This window comes from Fulvia fulva, chromosome 4, assembly GCF_020509005.1.
Source record: "Fulvia fulva chromosome 4, complete sequence".
NCBI classification, from domain to species: domain Eukaryota; kingdom Fungi; phylum Ascomycota; class Dothideomycetes; order Mycosphaerellales; family Mycosphaerellaceae; genus Fulvia; species Fulvia fulva.
In genome coordinates, this window is record NC_063015.1 from 2,188,441 (window position 1) to 2,203,662 (window position 15,222).

A 15,222-nucleotide genomic window follows, 5' to 3' on the forward strand; every position below is an offset into this window, starting at 1 on the left:
CGACGCTTGAGCATTGTTTTTCAGCTTCCCAGCAATGGGAGTATCGTCGCCTACGATGAGTCGCTCCGCTCGCGACGTCACCCCGGGTTCCCTAAGGAGGAATACAAGCAGCCGTGCGGCGTCACCGACAGAGAGTCTCAGCGAGGAGATGAGCGGAAACGAGGCCGGAAACCTTCAGCGAGTGGCTACAGACAATGCAGGGCAAGCCGCTATCATCATGCGCAAGAAGCTGCCATGGCTGGACACTGCAACCACGAGACCTGGCGTTACAGCCACCAAAGCTCAACCAATCGCCAACCCCCCAAAGAACACTCCTAAAATCCTTCCAACCTCAACAGACAGACAAAGACCTGCCTACCACAACGTCTCGAACAGCCAGCAGCAGATCCGGCCAAAACAGATTGAATCTTCGTATGTCTCGTCGGATTACAGTGCTGGTACCTTGAGCGACGCCGATACCCTGCCCACCAATCTGCCGAGAAAGGATCCCGCCTCTTACGAGAAGCTCGTAGATACAGTATTTGAGCCTGGGGGAAGAACGCCAGTACTTCACCCAGGCGCAAGACGAGCGGCCAAGACTGAGCTGAATACTTCGAGAAAAGTCAGTACACGTGCCGAAACAGTCAGCGACGATATGGGAGATGGAACAAAGACGCTAAAGCCGAATCCGAGTCCCTACCGCAACATGCCCAAGCCACAGGTCGACGAAACTCGACCGCGCCGCTGCAAATCCTGCGAGACTGAAGCACCATCAGATGACGGATCGAGTCCCCGTGCACTTCGCCATACGAATCAGGACATCGCGGCAGTCGAACGCAGGTTCTCGCCACGGAGCCATGCAGATCGGACCAAGCCAGCCTCGCGGCCCGTCCTGCTACCTGCCACCTCGAGCTCTTCTTCTCACGTCGACGCTGATTCGGGTGTTCAACGCAAGCAGAGTCAGACAGAGGCGGTGGACGTAAGTAGGTCATCTGGGTCTCTGAACCGCGCCGTAACAGGGTTGGAGAATCTGATGGAAGAAGCGCTAAATGTTGCACGAGATGCGGTCAAGACCGGTCGTTCTGAGGCCGTCGCTGGTGTTCTCAACGATGCGACCATGGCGTTGAGGCAAGCGAACTCGGTCCAGAGCAATATGCACGAGCGCCGAAGCTTAACAACATATGACAGCCAACATGTCTCTGAAAGCGACTCCGAATCTGACTCTTCGCACCGAAGGGGCCATAAGGTCTCAGCAGAGACGCTTCCAACTGTCTACACCAAGAGTACCAAATCAAGACAGCAGATTCGCGCCAATGACAGACACTCACAGCCAAGTTTTCAGGGCGGACGTAACGCTCGAAGAGACCGGGCGGCATATTCGGACGACAATTCAATCTCGCACACCCCTCCAAGACTCTATCAACCTGCATCAGCGGAGTCGATCGTTCGAGACTTTGCCTACAACGAACAAAAAAGCCGCCGAAAACCGTCTCTGCGTACACCATATGGTGCTGCGGCGTCCTTCTATCACGATCAAGGCGAATCTATCGCACTTCAACCAGGTGTGCGACAGAGCATTCCTGGCTACGATAAGCTACTGCCAGCCTTACCAGCTCAGGCGTATCAGCCAGCACAGCCCGCCGCATCGCATCACCCTGCATTCTTGAACTCTGGCAAGCACGAACGAGTTCACCGAGCTCACCAGTCTCGCCGTGACAACACCGACCGTATCGTGCTGGCGGCGCAAGAGTCTGATGTTGACCCTTTGGCGCAGAGACCGATACAGCGCAAGGGCACTGGCCCTTTGCCTGCACTCCCGGCAGAGCTTCGACACAAGCTTGACCAGAGGCAAGAAGATCATGCACCGGCTGAGCACCCGCATCATGCACACCGTCCCTCATTCATGCAGTCTTCGTACTACCGTAACGACGAGAAACCAAGCCTCAGCCGAGAAGCTCAATGGGAGCAGTCGCCCAACAGTGAAGAGCCTGTTGGCAAGCCCACGAGGTATGAAATGCTCTCCCAGTAATGCTGTGTGCCGGGTGGCTGACATTGCATGCAGACATCATCTCAGCCTCCGTGAAGGCGAGAAGTTCAGTCTCGCAAAACATCACAAGCGACAGCCGATTGCACGTGAATAGAATCCGACTCGCAAAAGACTGACAGCCCTTATAGCCTGCCTGAACACGATCTTCATTGGACTCATAGCTGGCATCTACGCGGGCGAAGTCCCTCGCATACAGTATCAACTGGCAGACCAGTCGCACTGGGTCAACTTTGGCAACATGCTCCTCTTCTTCAGCCTAGGCCTTGCGACGCTCATATTCTGGCCACTCCCACTCCTCCACGGCAGAAGACCATACACACTCCTGGCCTTGGGCTTGATGCTGCCATTGCACTTGCCTCAAGCTCTGACTGTCGCGAGCTAGCATGCTCCGGCCGCAGTATACAGAGTAGGCATGCTGCTACCTCGCGCATTGACCGGTCTCGCCCTTGGCTTCGTCAACATCAACGTCTTGCCGACTCTGATGGATCTTTATGGCGCTTCTCTAATGTCCGAGGCACCGCACCAAGAAATTGTCCTATATGACGATATCCGCCGCCAGGGAGGTGGAGTCGGCATCTGGCTGGGAGTCTGGACATTCTGTTACAGCTCCTCCCTCTCCGTTGGTTTCTGCGTTGGTGCCTGCGTCATCTCGAAGCTGAACCCGAGCTGGGGTTTCTGGATCGTAATCTGTTTGCTGGCGCTGTTTTTGTTGCTCAACGTGATTGCGCCGGAGACGAGGAAGGCGCCGTATAGACGATCTATACATCACTTCTTCGACGAAACGGACTCGATGAAGGTCAGGAGAAGAGTTGCGAGAGGCGAGGTGAAGTTGCATATCGAGAATGAGGGACCAAAGCATTGGTATCACGAGATGGTTGCTGGCATGAAGTTGACCAAGAGGATGGTGTTTCAACCAGGGTTTTTCGTGCTGATGATGTATTTGGGGTGGATTCAGGCACAGTTGGTGTTGGTTATCTTGGTATCGTACTACTCAAGACAACTGAGGACTGTTTTTGCTAACATTATCGCAGCTCCTCGGTGCCCTCCTATCCCGCGACTATAGCTGGCCATCGCAATATGTCGGACTAGCCGCCCTTGCAGTTCCAGCCGGCGCCGCTCTCGCCATGCCCCTGACCAAAGCGTCCTGGTTCAGCCGCGAGCGCAGGCAAGGGCCACGTACCGACTCCATGACCTTCGAAAAGCAGGTGACCTGGTCTTCGCATCTCCTCCGCCGCACGGTCTTCTCGCTCCTCTTGCCTTTCGCCGGCCTGGGATACTGCCTTTCAGCTCCTGGCCCACCGTTACATTGGAGCGCCTGCGTCATCTTTGCCGGTATGGTTGGGTTCCTCACAGATCTAGGCACTGCAGAGTGTGTTGGCATGATCATGGAGACATTTGATACGAGCGATCTTCAACCCGGAATCAATACGAGGCATCGCGTGCAGAGCATGTCAACGATCACGCAGAGGCGCAGGACAAATTACTCTTCCTTTCCGCGGGTGTGCGCTGGTTTCTTCGCAGCGCAGTCGTTTGGCTTCTTCCTCGCCGCTGCCGCGACTGTCGTGTCTGGCAGGGTCACGAACTCATACGGAGCACAGACGGCGATGTCGATTACTGCGGCCATCTTGCTGGCTGTGACGTTGTTGTTCTTTGTGGTCATGTGGAGATGGAAGAATGTGCAGGTGATCCCAACGTATACCAGGGATGGGAAGATGGTGGGAAGTACTGGAGAGATGGAGGATCCGTTGTGGAAGCCTGTTGTCATTGGACATCCCAGCGGCAAGACAAGGAGGATGAATCTGCTTGAGACTGGAAAGTGGACGAGGTGGAGTGAGATTCGGAGGTTGAATCATTTGATGAGACATTGAACAAGGAGACGATCATCGTCCTGGGACTACAGCTGAAGCACGAGATGGCCTTTGAAGCGACATCTCATGTTCATGTCCTCTGGGTCTTGGCAGATGATTCATGGACGTGCGCTTGCTCGACAACCAACAACGACATCGCATCACGATGAACGATGCGTAAATTATCAAGACATAAACACGGCCAAACTTGCAAAGTATTACCGCATTTGCCATGAACGTCGTGCTTGTAGCTGCTCCGAATGCACGTCATGGTCTACATGCTAACAACACAGATCCGAGAGCTGGATTAGTAAACAGGCCCAATCAGGCAATTCTCGTTTTACGGCCGCCACATGATCGGCGGTGGAAAGTGTGATTCTGCACCACACCAAGCATTGGCTCGATTCGATCGTCTTGCAAGACCTCAGGTGCCGGCATGTAGTTGACGCGTATGTCTACTTGCAACGATTCCTTGTCTCAACTACCCTTCGACGAAGTATGAATCAACCACGATCCCTGGGGATGTCTTTCTTGCATACGCTCATCGTGCTACTATTTGTGCCTCTCATCATGGGTCAAGGGCAGCATTCCTGGGAAGGCTTCGTGGAGAACGAGGGTGTTTGTACCCATTACCGTGCGACTGGTTCAGGTCCACTGCTATTCCTACTGCACGGCTTTCCCGACAATTCGGATACGTTCTACAACCATGTCCCAGAACTGGCCAAGCAGTACACCGTTGTCACGCCGTCTCGACGCGGCTTTCCACCCAGCGGTGTTCCAGACAAGGATGAAGACTATCAGCTAGCAAAAGTCGTGTCAGACATTGTGACGCTCATCAAGACCCCCGGAGGCCGCAAAGTGCTCCTCGGCGGTCATGACTTTGGCGGAGCGATGGCACAGTTGTTGGCATACTCCATGCCGCACATGGTCAAGGGCCTGATTCTGATGAACCCACCCGTCATCCCAAGACTCCAATATTTGGTGAGCTTCGACCCCGAGCAGCAAAAGGCATCCAAGTACACCATCCACTTGATGCAGTACAAGATCGGTGACGACAAGGAAGTGGCAGAAAAGGCTGCGCCCATCAGGGATCCTGCTCGTCGCAAGGAGATTGAAGACTATCTTACGGCATCTCCTATCAACGGCATGATGGCCTACTACAAGGAGAATTACCCAGCGCCACCATACGGGCAAACTTCTCCTTTGCAGAACCTAACCATTCCGGTCCCCACGCTGCTGATCTGGGGTGTTGAAGATACATACTTCATTCCAAAGTTCGTCGATGGTATTCCGGGAATCTTTCCAAATTCGACGAGATTGGTCACGCTGCCACATGCTGGACATTGGGCTTTCCAGGATGAGCCTAAGAAAGTGAATCGCGAGATCATGTCGTGGCTGGAGGAGCAGAAGTATGAGGGAAATTACGGAGTAGGTGTTGTCTTGTGTTGAATATGTGAGACTTATGGATCGTAAATGTTATACAGTACGTAGCGATGGTCTACGCCTAGTCTTTATTGTCTCGAACCTGTATTCGCCAAGCATGAAGACGCAACAATGCTCTTGATGACCCGCTCCCGATTCCATGATCCAGTCTCCGCGTGCTCACCTTGTGCCATGCACTCGCAGGAAGTACCAATCTGCAGTCTCCAGGCATGGAAATGGAGCATGCCTGCACTGATCTCGATCACCGTGCATGGTACCAGCGTCGCAATCAATTGCAGCAACCCATCGCATCGTGGAATGAGATACGACGTGAAAGCTCAAAAACAAACATCGATGTCAGAGCCATGCGAGTATACGTCACGGTAAACCTCAGACTCCTTGGGCAACTACGTAAATCAACCCACTCACTTCCCATTCTGCTGCGCCTGCATCTTCGCCGCCATCGCCTTAAGATCTGCCGGCCCCTTCAAAACACTCTTGCCCTGACCATCATACTTGTTCTTCTCCATCCACGCCTTCAACGACTTAATCCTATTCGGATGAATCTTATCCAGAAACGCAAAATCTCTCTTCTCCGCATGGCCCTCTCCCCAATACCGCCACCAAGGCGTGAAATTCTCAATGAAAGTCTGGGCCGACTCATTTTAAGGACCCTCCTGTGGACCTGCTGCAAAATTGGCCATGGCGCCCGGGAATGGCTCGCGTGCCTTGACGAATTTGGAGATCTCCACGAACTGGTGGACACCCTTCTTTCCGCTCACTTCGGTGAAGGTACGTGCGATGTCTGCGAAGCTGACTTCGTCTGTTGCGACTTTCAATAACAGGCCGGCTGATTCGGCGGGGTTGTTGAACATCCACATCGAAAAGGGACCCACGTCTTCGAGTGCGATCAGAGGAATTTCGCCCTCTTCTGCGTAGCGCGGATGTTGTCAGCAGGCATCGTGGATGAGAGGGCGTCAGGAACAGCGGAAGAATACTTACTTCCTGAATTTGCCCATAGAAATGATCCATCTTCCTGCTCTGCAGGTGTGAACATGCCATCAAACAACATATCCATAGACGGACCGGTAACAATGGAGGATGCCTTCATTCCCTTTTGATCCTGGGCGAGGATGAAATCAGCGACTCTGCCTTTGGCATCGTTGTGACCCCAGTGGTAATTCTCGTTCCAGTCACAGTCTTTGACTGCATAATCTGTGGAGGCATAGACGTAGTGCTTGACGCCCTCGTGTCTTGCAATCTCATATGCTCTGATACCATAGAAGAGCTCGTTCTTCTCGCCATTGGTGAATCCATTCGTGTTGACCCATGCTCCATAGACCCCTTTGAAGGCGCGGTGAAGATCCTTCTGGTTGTCTTGTTGGCCTTGAATCAGGGTGACGTTGGGCAATTTGGCCAATTGCTGAGCGCGCTCCGAATTCTCATTGCGAGTGAGTACTCGAACGGACCAACGTCCACTACCGGACAGAGCTGTGGTCCGAAGCTGTCAGCGCTCTGCACATCATAATGGACAAGGCAGTACGTACAGTGAACCACGGGTAGGCCCTGAGCACCAGTGCCGCCGATAACAAGGATTTCCTGCATGCTGACTGGTATATAGTGTTGACTGAGCTGGGATATGTGTCTCAGACTCTCAGACTTGTCAAGGGAAGCCTGTCATCTCATATAGTTCCTGGCTTGAATCCGTGTACACTGCTATAGAGCAGCCTTACGGCCATACGCGCCATGCTTTGCAACTTTGCCACATGAGCCATAGTAGAGCTGCAGTGTCGGAGGAACTTCATGGCTCAGTGCTGAGTCCTTCAGCGGCTCTTGCTGTACTACTCCACCTGGTCTGGCTGTTCACTAAAAATGTGCTGTTGGCGGTTGTGAACCTCCAGAGGTAAGCGTAGCGGAGTGGAGCTCTCTACCAACCCTTCTAGACTGCAAAGTAGCGTGCGATCCACGCTACCGCTACCCGACGTACAGTGCTTATTATACGACGACATAGGCGTTAGCGACGAGTATATGTTTGCGAGTTCGCCAACAGGCACAGTGCGGTAGGTCACGTGACCCTAAAACTTGAAAGTTGACCAATTAGAGCGGGCGCCAAGTCTAGTTGAGGGCTGGTATACAGTAGAGCTTCACTCCCTCGCTGACGCCTCACCTACGTACTCGCAAGCTCGTACTCCGGTGTGGCTAGCGCTCGGTCGCTACGCTTAATCAAGTCTTGGCGGATGTCCCTCTCAGCCGTCCAGATTCGGGTGATCGCTTCCTAATCCGGAATCACATAGACGTGTACAGTAAGTGGAGCAATAGGTGCAAGTGACCTCGGTAAAGTGTGACCATGATATTCAATTAAGCATCAAGGTGCAGTGATGCGGTTAAGCTGGAGACAGATGGCGGATTCGGATAAACAATGTGCCTGCCTCTATCAAAAATGTTGTACGTGTGGAACCGGTACATTTCTCTCTGTAGGACCTTGCCTGACGGTATGCCTTGCTGAAGAAGGGTGTACATCTGCCGCTCGGTGATCATATTCAAGCCTCTAGAGATGTGCGTAGTATCTTTGCATTCATCAGCATGGCACACGACCTCAAGCTTCACAGGACATACCTTCTGATCAGGCATGTTGCCAACCACGACGTAGTCAACATCGTACGACTTCTCGACGATGCCGCCGTAGGTCTCAATGGCGTGCGTGGCTGCTGTACGACATGTTGTGTCAAAGGTGCCGGTGAACATGACTACTGGTAAGTTAATAAGCGTTCGAAGACGTGATAGGAATGACTGACACTTTGCTCCTGCCGGCAGTGGACGACCCATGGGAATAGTGACCATTGGTTCATACTTCGGCCTCGGCGTGGTGGCTTGAGCGGCGACTTTCAATGGCTGTAGTGGTTGCTGAGTGACCCTAAGCTCGAAGGACTCGGGGCCGTCGTTGAACGGTGTCTCGCAAGTGATGGTCACGCATGCACGGGCATCGTAGCGTGGGGTTATGAGGTCTTCATCATCAGGATCTTCGCCGTGATCCTCGAGCTCGTTCTGGAGGCGGCGACTTGCAGCCTGATACTCCAGATGTGACATATGCCATCATTTGCTCGGTCTTGACAACTTCGCGGCGTACGGGGTTGGCCTTGGTATCGTTGTCATGGTACAAAGCAGCGTGCTTCAACGAGTGGAAGTCGGAGAAAGCATCCGTCCTTGATCGCGAAGAAGCACGTCCATGTCGACAGCAGCGCATTGATCGGTGAGAGTGTTTCGAGGTTGAACCGTTGAGGATGCTTTATTAGCGAGCTCTTGGCGCGGATCATAAGCCACAGCAGGAGCAGATCCACAAGTGGAAGCCATGATGGTGAACAAGACATCTGCCTCCGACTCTTTCATTCACCGACGCGTCTTCTTACACCAAAACACACCTTTGCTCCTACATCAACGCGCAATGTCGCAGTCCTACGGTGCTCAGGCGTGCGACTGGGATCCTATATCAGCGCGTCCGCAGGCGTCCACTCCGCGGTGCTCTAAGCTCCTGGCTGAGCTCGAGGTATATATCTAAGCTGCGACATCACCTCAAGCCATTCCCAACACTTATAACAACATGATGGGCACATGACAGCTGTCTAGCTCATACAGCCGTGTCAGGGCAGGAGAACTTGGTGTGTGAGAGCGTACATTGTGAAGGAAACGACTGTCGTCATCATCGTCATGTCGAACTACGACTGGCAAGCTCGCGCCGGAGCTTGTCCTCTATCATTCATGCCCCCGAATCCATCCTCCGATGTTTGTCCCAACAGCATGATCAAGTCTATCCTGGAGGCGCATTCATGCTCCAGCATGCAATACCGGACTGTCCTCGATCGTGTTCAAAAGCATGAGTAAAGAGAAGGTGCTGTCCATCAAGGACTGTTGCTTGGCTTGGGCGAGCCATACTGGTATACACAATCCGGGCGTCCATGCGCCGTTCTGCTGTGCTACCACTTCGGGGCGGTACCCAGGAGTACGACGGGCTCATGCCTTGAAGGCACGCTTGGCGTAGCCGCTGAGCTCTGCTGGTTGGCTTGGGGCTGCTGAGGGTGCTGGTTTGTAGCTTGGGGCTGCTGAAGGAGCGGGCTTGTAGCTTGGGGCTGCTGATGGCGCGGGCTTATAGCTTGGGGCTGCTGAAGGAGCTGGCTTGTAGCTTGGTGCAGCAGACGGCGTGGCCTTGTAGCTCGGTGCAGCAGACGGTGTGGCCGAACCGTAGGGGTGGGTTTTCGTCTTGTGATGCTTACCCTTGCCCTTCTGACCGTGCCACTTCCAGTGGTGGCCCCCTTCCGACCACTTCCACCCGTCACACTCCTCGCCGTCGTAGCCTCCGTCAGTTGTGGGCTTTGGTGCGATCACAGGGTAGCTCGTTGGCTTAGATGGTGTGGGATAGCTGGCTGGGTGCGATGGTACTGGATAGCTGGCAGGCTGCGAAGGCATGACTGATGGAGCCGCAGACCCATGCTGTTTGTTGGCAACAGCCTGGGTCCCGAGCAGCAGGAAAGTGAGTGCAACACCCTTGGCATACATCTTGCTGATATTCGTCTTTCAAGATGATGGCTTCAGAAAAACCTCACGACTGACCAGATGACAAGTACTTAACCGCAGCTGCACTGCACGGCCTCTCAACGAACGACCTCGCTTACATCATTATACAACAGTACCGACAAATGCTTCAAGATGCCCACCAGCCATGCCGCCATGAGCGGAGACGATTCGATAGTCGACCAACGGCCCTGACTTCCGAACAGAACGAAGCAGCAACACTACCACGCACGCTTGCAGAGCCACGGTAGCCGAGCAGCAAGACTCCGTTGGTAATGTCTCGCTCCGCGAACCCACGAGCACGCCATGAAGGAGCAGCAGCAGTTCTCCGCATAGGTGGACGAATACAACGCAGTCCCTTGTCTAGCTGGAAGCCATTCCATCCAGTAAGCTGTGCTATCAGCGTGTCCTTGCTACATACTGTGGTCGTAAGGCAAGGCGGCGTCCAAGCTGATTGGTGCAAGTCCAACCGATGCAGCAGCGACTCCCAAGAGGAACAAGACGATCGCCGTTCATGGCGCCGGCAAAGGTCCATAGCGCAGCCCTGTGTACGCCATTGCTATCTGGTCCCTGACATGAGTCCCTGGCAAGGTCTTTGCGCAGCGCAAGGCATTGGGCTATACAATGGGCACCTTTCGATGTTTCGGCATTGCGAAGCGGGGAACAGACCGATGCTTGCGCTACACGACTACCCTATCACGAAGCTAGATCGATGGCTTCCAACGCGTATTGCTCACTATTCGATGGGCTCAATACAAACACCTCGGACGTGAGTCGCCAACTGCACTAACGCACGACTCAAACCACAAACTCTATTTCATCTTCCACCTGCGGGGCAGCAACCCTAGCCGTGGATCGTCCCTTGGCGAGCACGACCCTGCGAGATCTTCGAGATATTCATACGCCACCGAGGTTAGCACTCCAGTCACATGTTGGCAGTCACTGTCATGCCTGGGAACTGATCTCGATGACGAAGCTCAACAAGTACGGCGGTCAGTCCGCACCCATGCCACATCACCGCTCCACGTACACGCTAGGAACTCCGTTTCTGTCAAGGACCTGCACCATCACTTTGCGCAAGCGAGTTGTGCTCTACAGAGGCAATCATAGACGCATCTCGTTGAGAAGGCATAATCCATGGAGCTGCATCACGTTGTTGATCTGCCTCTGCAAGCATCACTACGCGAACGATTGCAGCGCTCCATGCTCTTTAATCATGCCGACAGTGTACGTGCTGCCGACTTTCCTGGTCGCGGACACCTCCACATCTTCACAATGCCTGAATCACCTCCGCACGCTGGCAACACTTCATGACAAGAGGCGAAGGATTCTGAGCCGCAAAGCTCTACTCCAGTGGTACCGGTCTGGTGGACAACACCGAGCAATGTCTTATCACGACCACGGTGACGAAGCCACACCACGCGAAGAGCCTTTGCACCAATGCCGCCAAAAGCGTTGTGTAGTTTGTTTCAGGTTTACGCTTGCATATGCATATGCAATATGCATGCGATGTGCTCGGTAGGTGTCAATTGGAGCATAGTGGCGTGCTTGGCAAGCTGCTTGTCCTTCGTCTCCTCTTTCCAGTTCTTGATCCCTGCTGCGACCTCACTGAATGGCAGGCATTGTCATGGTATCGCAGACAGCATACTGGCGACATTGCTTATTTCGGCGTTTACAGATTTGCTTTGATGATATTCGCAATGTGATGCCTTATCACACCATGCAGATCTGACAAAGATGGGAGGACTGACGTGCATACAGTGCATGAGTGCGATCCTGTGCTGCAGTCCTGGATCACATCACATATCCACGCTGACCCGATCGATGAGATTTCGGAAGATCGCGCAGAACGGCCTCCCTTGCAGTCAACATCATAGCTGCGATCATTCCAGGCACATCATCTGCCTTTCGGAGACCCGTTGTTTGGCCCTCGGCGTGTCTCAGACTGACCGGATAACAGTACCCACCTTCCTCGTCGGGACAATGCTCAGTCTCTCTTAGTGGACATTATCGCTTGGTGATAGCATCTCGCACTTTCTAGATTTTAACAAAGCCGGACTCCTCGTCGAGACCACGCACCGGCATATCGTGCTGGGAGCTCCTTTCAAGCTTCTTGCGCCTGTTCATCGTGTCAGGACACGATCCCTTGCCAGCAGAGCTCTGCAGTATATCGAGATCGCTGGGCAGAGAGCTCAAGGGTGACGCACGGGTGAACGCATTCGAGTAATGTTCAGTGAGGTCTGTGCATCTCTCTCTCTGCGCATCCATCCAGTAATGCCTCTTCCGACTGTCACTTCGGCTTGCTCCAAGCTGTTTTAGTGATAGTCTTCTGATCTGAGATGGCCATACGAATCACGAATGCCAGTCGGTGCTGGCGACGTGAACGACAGATTCAAGAAAGAGTGCTACGTCAGCATGGTTATGCAGCAAAGGTGAACGTGCTTGCTCAGCTCTGCATCCACGACATGACCAAAGCTAACTAACTTGTCGGTCGTAGGCTGTGAAATGCTAGATGTTTTATGATTACTCGGGCGAGTTTAAGCTGTTATTCTACCAGTTGATCGGTACTGGCGTGAAATGGTGAAGCAATTTTGCATTGCTTCTTCATACATTTCGTCACACTCTCATCAAAGCACTCTCACAGCAGCACCGCCATGGCATCTCTTACCCGCGCCATCGACATCGGCCCACCCACAGCTCAACTTGACTCCCTTTTCTACACGCTACCTCCCGAGCTCCGAACCATAATCTTCGAATTCGTCGTGCCACGTCTGGAGGGGGATCTAAACGGCGCTGAAGAACGAGAGGATCTTTCCGAGTCCGATGAATCAACAACATTCTTAACGTTGGCGTTAGCGAAAAGGAGCAGGCGGTTTCGTCGAAGACTCGCGTTCCTCCTATCCTGTCGCGCGTTCTACCTCGAAGCGTGCGGACTGTATTACAAGCATCGCGAGATTGGCTTAGAGGACGTATATTGGGGCGAGGCGGCCGAGTCTAGACATACGCATAGCCGACACAGGCTGGCAAGCATCCAAAAAGTGGCAGTGATCATTCAGGACGCCACGAGAATCATGAAGCTCATGGCTCATCATCCTAAGCTCAAGTCGCTAAGGTTCTTGATGGCTGGAGATGATGATCGTGGCATGCAGACTCGATCCTGGCGAGGGCAACGTCAGAGATCTGCGGTTCTCTGGAATCGAAGACTGCGCATAGAGCTGAAAGGCCTCAAGCAAGCGATGCGGAAGATCCCAAGCCTGACTGGAGTGGAATTTGTCACGGAAGAGCTCTTCAATTATAACGTGGCAGATGTTGCCCAATTGCGAGAGATGGAAGCAGGTTTGAACAAGTACCTCAAGGAGCGCGAAGGCCCTTGATCAGCGATCAGCAACCAACAGAATCAATGCCTGTCGAAATGGACACTTCAGATCTCGTTACTGGCATTCGTCTTACAGCTAGAGAGTCGATCTGCATGTAGGGCGGAATGAGAATCTCAGACTGCTGTCTGTTCCATCGTGGGTGGTCGTACTTTATTGGAGACCTCAACGTAGTTCTCCACGGCCAGCAGGGTTCCGTTCTTTCCAGCGCCTATCGCGTTCATGCTTCGTAGCATGTAGGTCCTCGTCCGCTTCGTCCATAATTCGTTTCATCGCGCCTTGCGTGGGTAATTGGTCCATCTTGACCCAAGGTGCATTCCGCACATATCTGAGGTCATCATCCAATTTCTTGACCATGTATTCGAGATCCGAGTCCTTGCATTCGTTCTTGTGCAGCCTTTCAAAGGAGGGATACATCATGCCACTTCCGTGCGCCTTGTTCTGGAAAGCAAGCGGTTGAGGAACAATGTCCATGGGGATTTTATCAGGTAATTCGTTGTCCGTGGCCAGTGCTGTTTCGTGGCACCACGCTCTTGCAACGTTGCGAGCCGTGTAGCCTCCGCCACCGAGAAGCAGCAGTGGCAGTCCACGCTTCTTGACGAACGACACGCATTCGCCATGTTGCTTGATATTGATGTTGAACTGGCCAAGGCGGTCGCCACCAAGAGAATCTGCTCCGCACTGCAACACTACGGCAGACGGCTTGAAGGCGTCGATCGCGCGGCCCGTGACCTCTTCGTACAGAAACTTATACTGACGATCATCAATACCAGACGGAATTGGCACGTTCAGGGCGAAGTGTTCTCCTGCGGTACCCTTGAGACCAACATCGTCCAGGTCACCCGTTCCAGGGAAGAATTTGTGTCCGGTGTCATCGTAGGGACCATACCGATGGTAAGACAGCGTCATGACCCGAGGATGACGCTGGAAAGCCTCTTCGACACCATCGCCATGGTGTACATCGATGTCAATGTACAGCACCCGAGCATATACCCGGAGCATGTCTATAATGGATAGAACGATGTCATTGATGTAACAGAACCCTGACGCTTCATATTTGTGCGCGTGATGAAGACCGCCGGACCAGTTGATGGCGATGTCCGATTGGTTGGAGGTGAGCTGGTGCGTGGCGTGGAGGGTGGCTCCTGTGTAGAGAAAAAGGTAGGTGGACATGCCGTCAAAGACTGGGCAATCCGCTCCCGGGCTGGTAGACAGGTTGAACGGACCCAACTCAACAGTGTCGCCTTCATGTTTCGGAGGTATCGCAATCGCGAACTTGGGGATCTTGCAGAGGTCGTTGAAAGTATCTGGGCTGACTTTGCTGAGAAACTCGACGTAGTTCTTGTCGTGGAACTTGCGTACTTGGTCCAAGCCAGCGGCCACTGGCTCGTATGTATCCATAGAGTATTGCAGACCATGTCCCAGAACAAGATGTTTCGTCAATGTCAGCCGCCAGGGCTTCATGGGATGTGTCCTGCCAAAGTGCATGTTCTCCACGCCGCTGTTGTAGTGATACGACACCTTGTGCCCTTTTGGTCGCGTAATACCCTGCTCTTCCACCTGGCGCATGATCTTGGCGTTCAGCTCCTGGTCACGCCACAGCTTCTCGTCTTCTTCGGTAACGGGAGGTGTAAGTCGAGAGTCCTCCATCCCGCAGCTGTGCTGCGCGCGTGTGGGCGATGCGGAGCCATTCGACGGCGGCGTGTGGTTGGCATTTCTTCCATTGACATGGGCGTCCCATTGCTGGACTATGCCATTGCGCGCATCTGCTCGTGGGATCGAGGCGCCGGACATTGCAGCATCCTCTTCCTATCTGGATCTACTCTTCTTCTCGTATTCGTGAATTTGGTTGATCCTCTGTGAAGCCTCTCGCGCACACCTCCTCATCTTATTGCGATACTCTGAAGCGCTGTTTGTTATGTCGATATCATCCTGTCGGCGGCCAGTGCCCGAAGAGCTGGCAAGCAGACACTGACTGATCAACATT

At 53.4% G+C, this 15,222-nt stretch overlaps 9 protein-coding genes across 9 annotated transcripts; 4 read left to right on the plus strand and 5 right to left on the minus strand.

Moving 5' to 3' along the window:
* Positions 1–34: 34 nt before the first annotated feature.
* Positions 35–2,408, plus strand: CLAFUR5_04431 (uncharacterized protein; the record flags this gene model as incomplete). Its single annotated transcript, XM_047903579.1, is given in 3 exon segments — positions 35–1,986; positions 2,006–2,112; positions 2,146–2,408. The coding sequence occupies 3 exon segments, from the start codon at positions 35–37 to the stop codon at positions 2,406–2,408; spliced, it is 2,322 nt and encodes a 773-aa protein (XP_047761526.1).
* Positions 2,409–2,438: 30 nt separating this feature from the next.
* CLAFUR5_04432 (uncharacterized protein) lies at positions 2,439–3,894 on the plus strand (the record flags this gene model as incomplete). Its single annotated transcript, XM_047903580.1, has 2 exons — positions 2,439–3,005; positions 3,058–3,894. The coding sequence occupies 2 exons, from the start codon at positions 2,439–2,441 to the stop codon at positions 3,892–3,894; spliced, it is 1,404 nt and encodes a 467-aa protein (XP_047761466.1).
* Positions 3,895–4,395: 501 nt separating this feature from the next.
* On the plus strand, positions 4,396–5,322 carry CLAFUR5_04433 (Epoxide hydrolase 3; the record flags this gene model as incomplete). The annotated part of the gene is made up of 1 exon (XM_047903581.1): positions 4,396–5,322. One exon carries the CDS (start codon positions 4,396–4,398, stop codon positions 5,320–5,322), a length of 927 nt encoding a protein of 308 aa, XP_047761465.1.
* Positions 5,323–5,720: 398 nt separating this feature from the next.
* Positions 5,721–5,959, minus strand: CLAFUR5_04434 (uncharacterized protein; the record flags this gene model as incomplete). The annotated part of the gene is given in 2 exon segments (XM_047903582.1): positions 5,721–5,902; positions 5,914–5,959. The coding sequence occupies 2 exon segments, from the start codon at positions 5,957–5,959 to the stop codon at positions 5,721–5,723; spliced, it is 228 nt and encodes a 75-aa protein (XP_047761464.1).
* Position 5,960: 1 nt separating this feature from the next.
* Positions 5,961–6,900, minus strand: CLAFUR5_04435 (NmrA-like family domain-containing oxidoreductase himF; the record flags this gene model as incomplete). The annotated part of the gene is made up of 3 exons (XM_047903583.1): positions 5,961–6,226; positions 6,298–6,786; positions 6,843–6,900. 3 exons carry the CDS (start codon positions 6,898–6,900, stop codon positions 5,961–5,963), a joined length of 813 nt encoding a protein of 270 aa, XP_047761525.1.
* A 935-nt stretch (positions 6,901–7,835) lies between these two features.
* CLAFUR5_04436 (uncharacterized protein) lies at positions 7,836–8,382 on the minus strand (the record flags this gene model as incomplete). Its single annotated transcript, XM_047903584.1, has 3 exons — positions 7,836–7,862; positions 7,912–8,042; positions 8,091–8,382. The coding sequence occupies 3 exons, from the start codon at positions 8,380–8,382 to the stop codon at positions 7,836–7,838; spliced, it is 450 nt and encodes a 149-aa protein (XP_047761524.1).
* Positions 8,383–9,303: 921 nt separating this feature from the next.
* On the minus strand, positions 9,304–9,846 carry CLAFUR5_04437 (uncharacterized protein; the record flags this gene model as incomplete). The annotated part of the gene is made up of 1 exon (XM_047903585.1): positions 9,304–9,846. The coding sequence occupies one exon, from the start codon at positions 9,844–9,846 to the stop codon at positions 9,304–9,306; it is 543 nt and encodes a 180-aa protein (XP_047761523.1).
* A 2,669-nt stretch (positions 9,847–12,515) lies between these two features.
* On the plus strand, positions 12,516–13,235 carry CLAFUR5_04438 (uncharacterized protein; the record flags this gene model as incomplete). Its single annotated transcript, XM_047903586.1, has 1 exon — positions 12,516–13,235. The coding sequence occupies one exon, from the start codon at positions 12,516–12,518 to the stop codon at positions 13,233–13,235; it is 720 nt and encodes a 239-aa protein (XP_047761522.1).
* Positions 13,236–13,400: 165 nt separating this feature from the next.
* On the minus strand, positions 13,401–15,029 carry CLAFUR5_04439 (putative histone deacetylase HOS2; the record flags this gene model as incomplete). Its single annotated transcript, XM_047903587.1, has 1 exon — positions 13,401–15,029. One exon carries the CDS (start codon positions 15,027–15,029, stop codon positions 13,401–13,403), a length of 1,629 nt encoding a protein of 542 aa, XP_047761521.1.
* Positions 15,030–15,222: the final 193 nt, after the last annotated feature.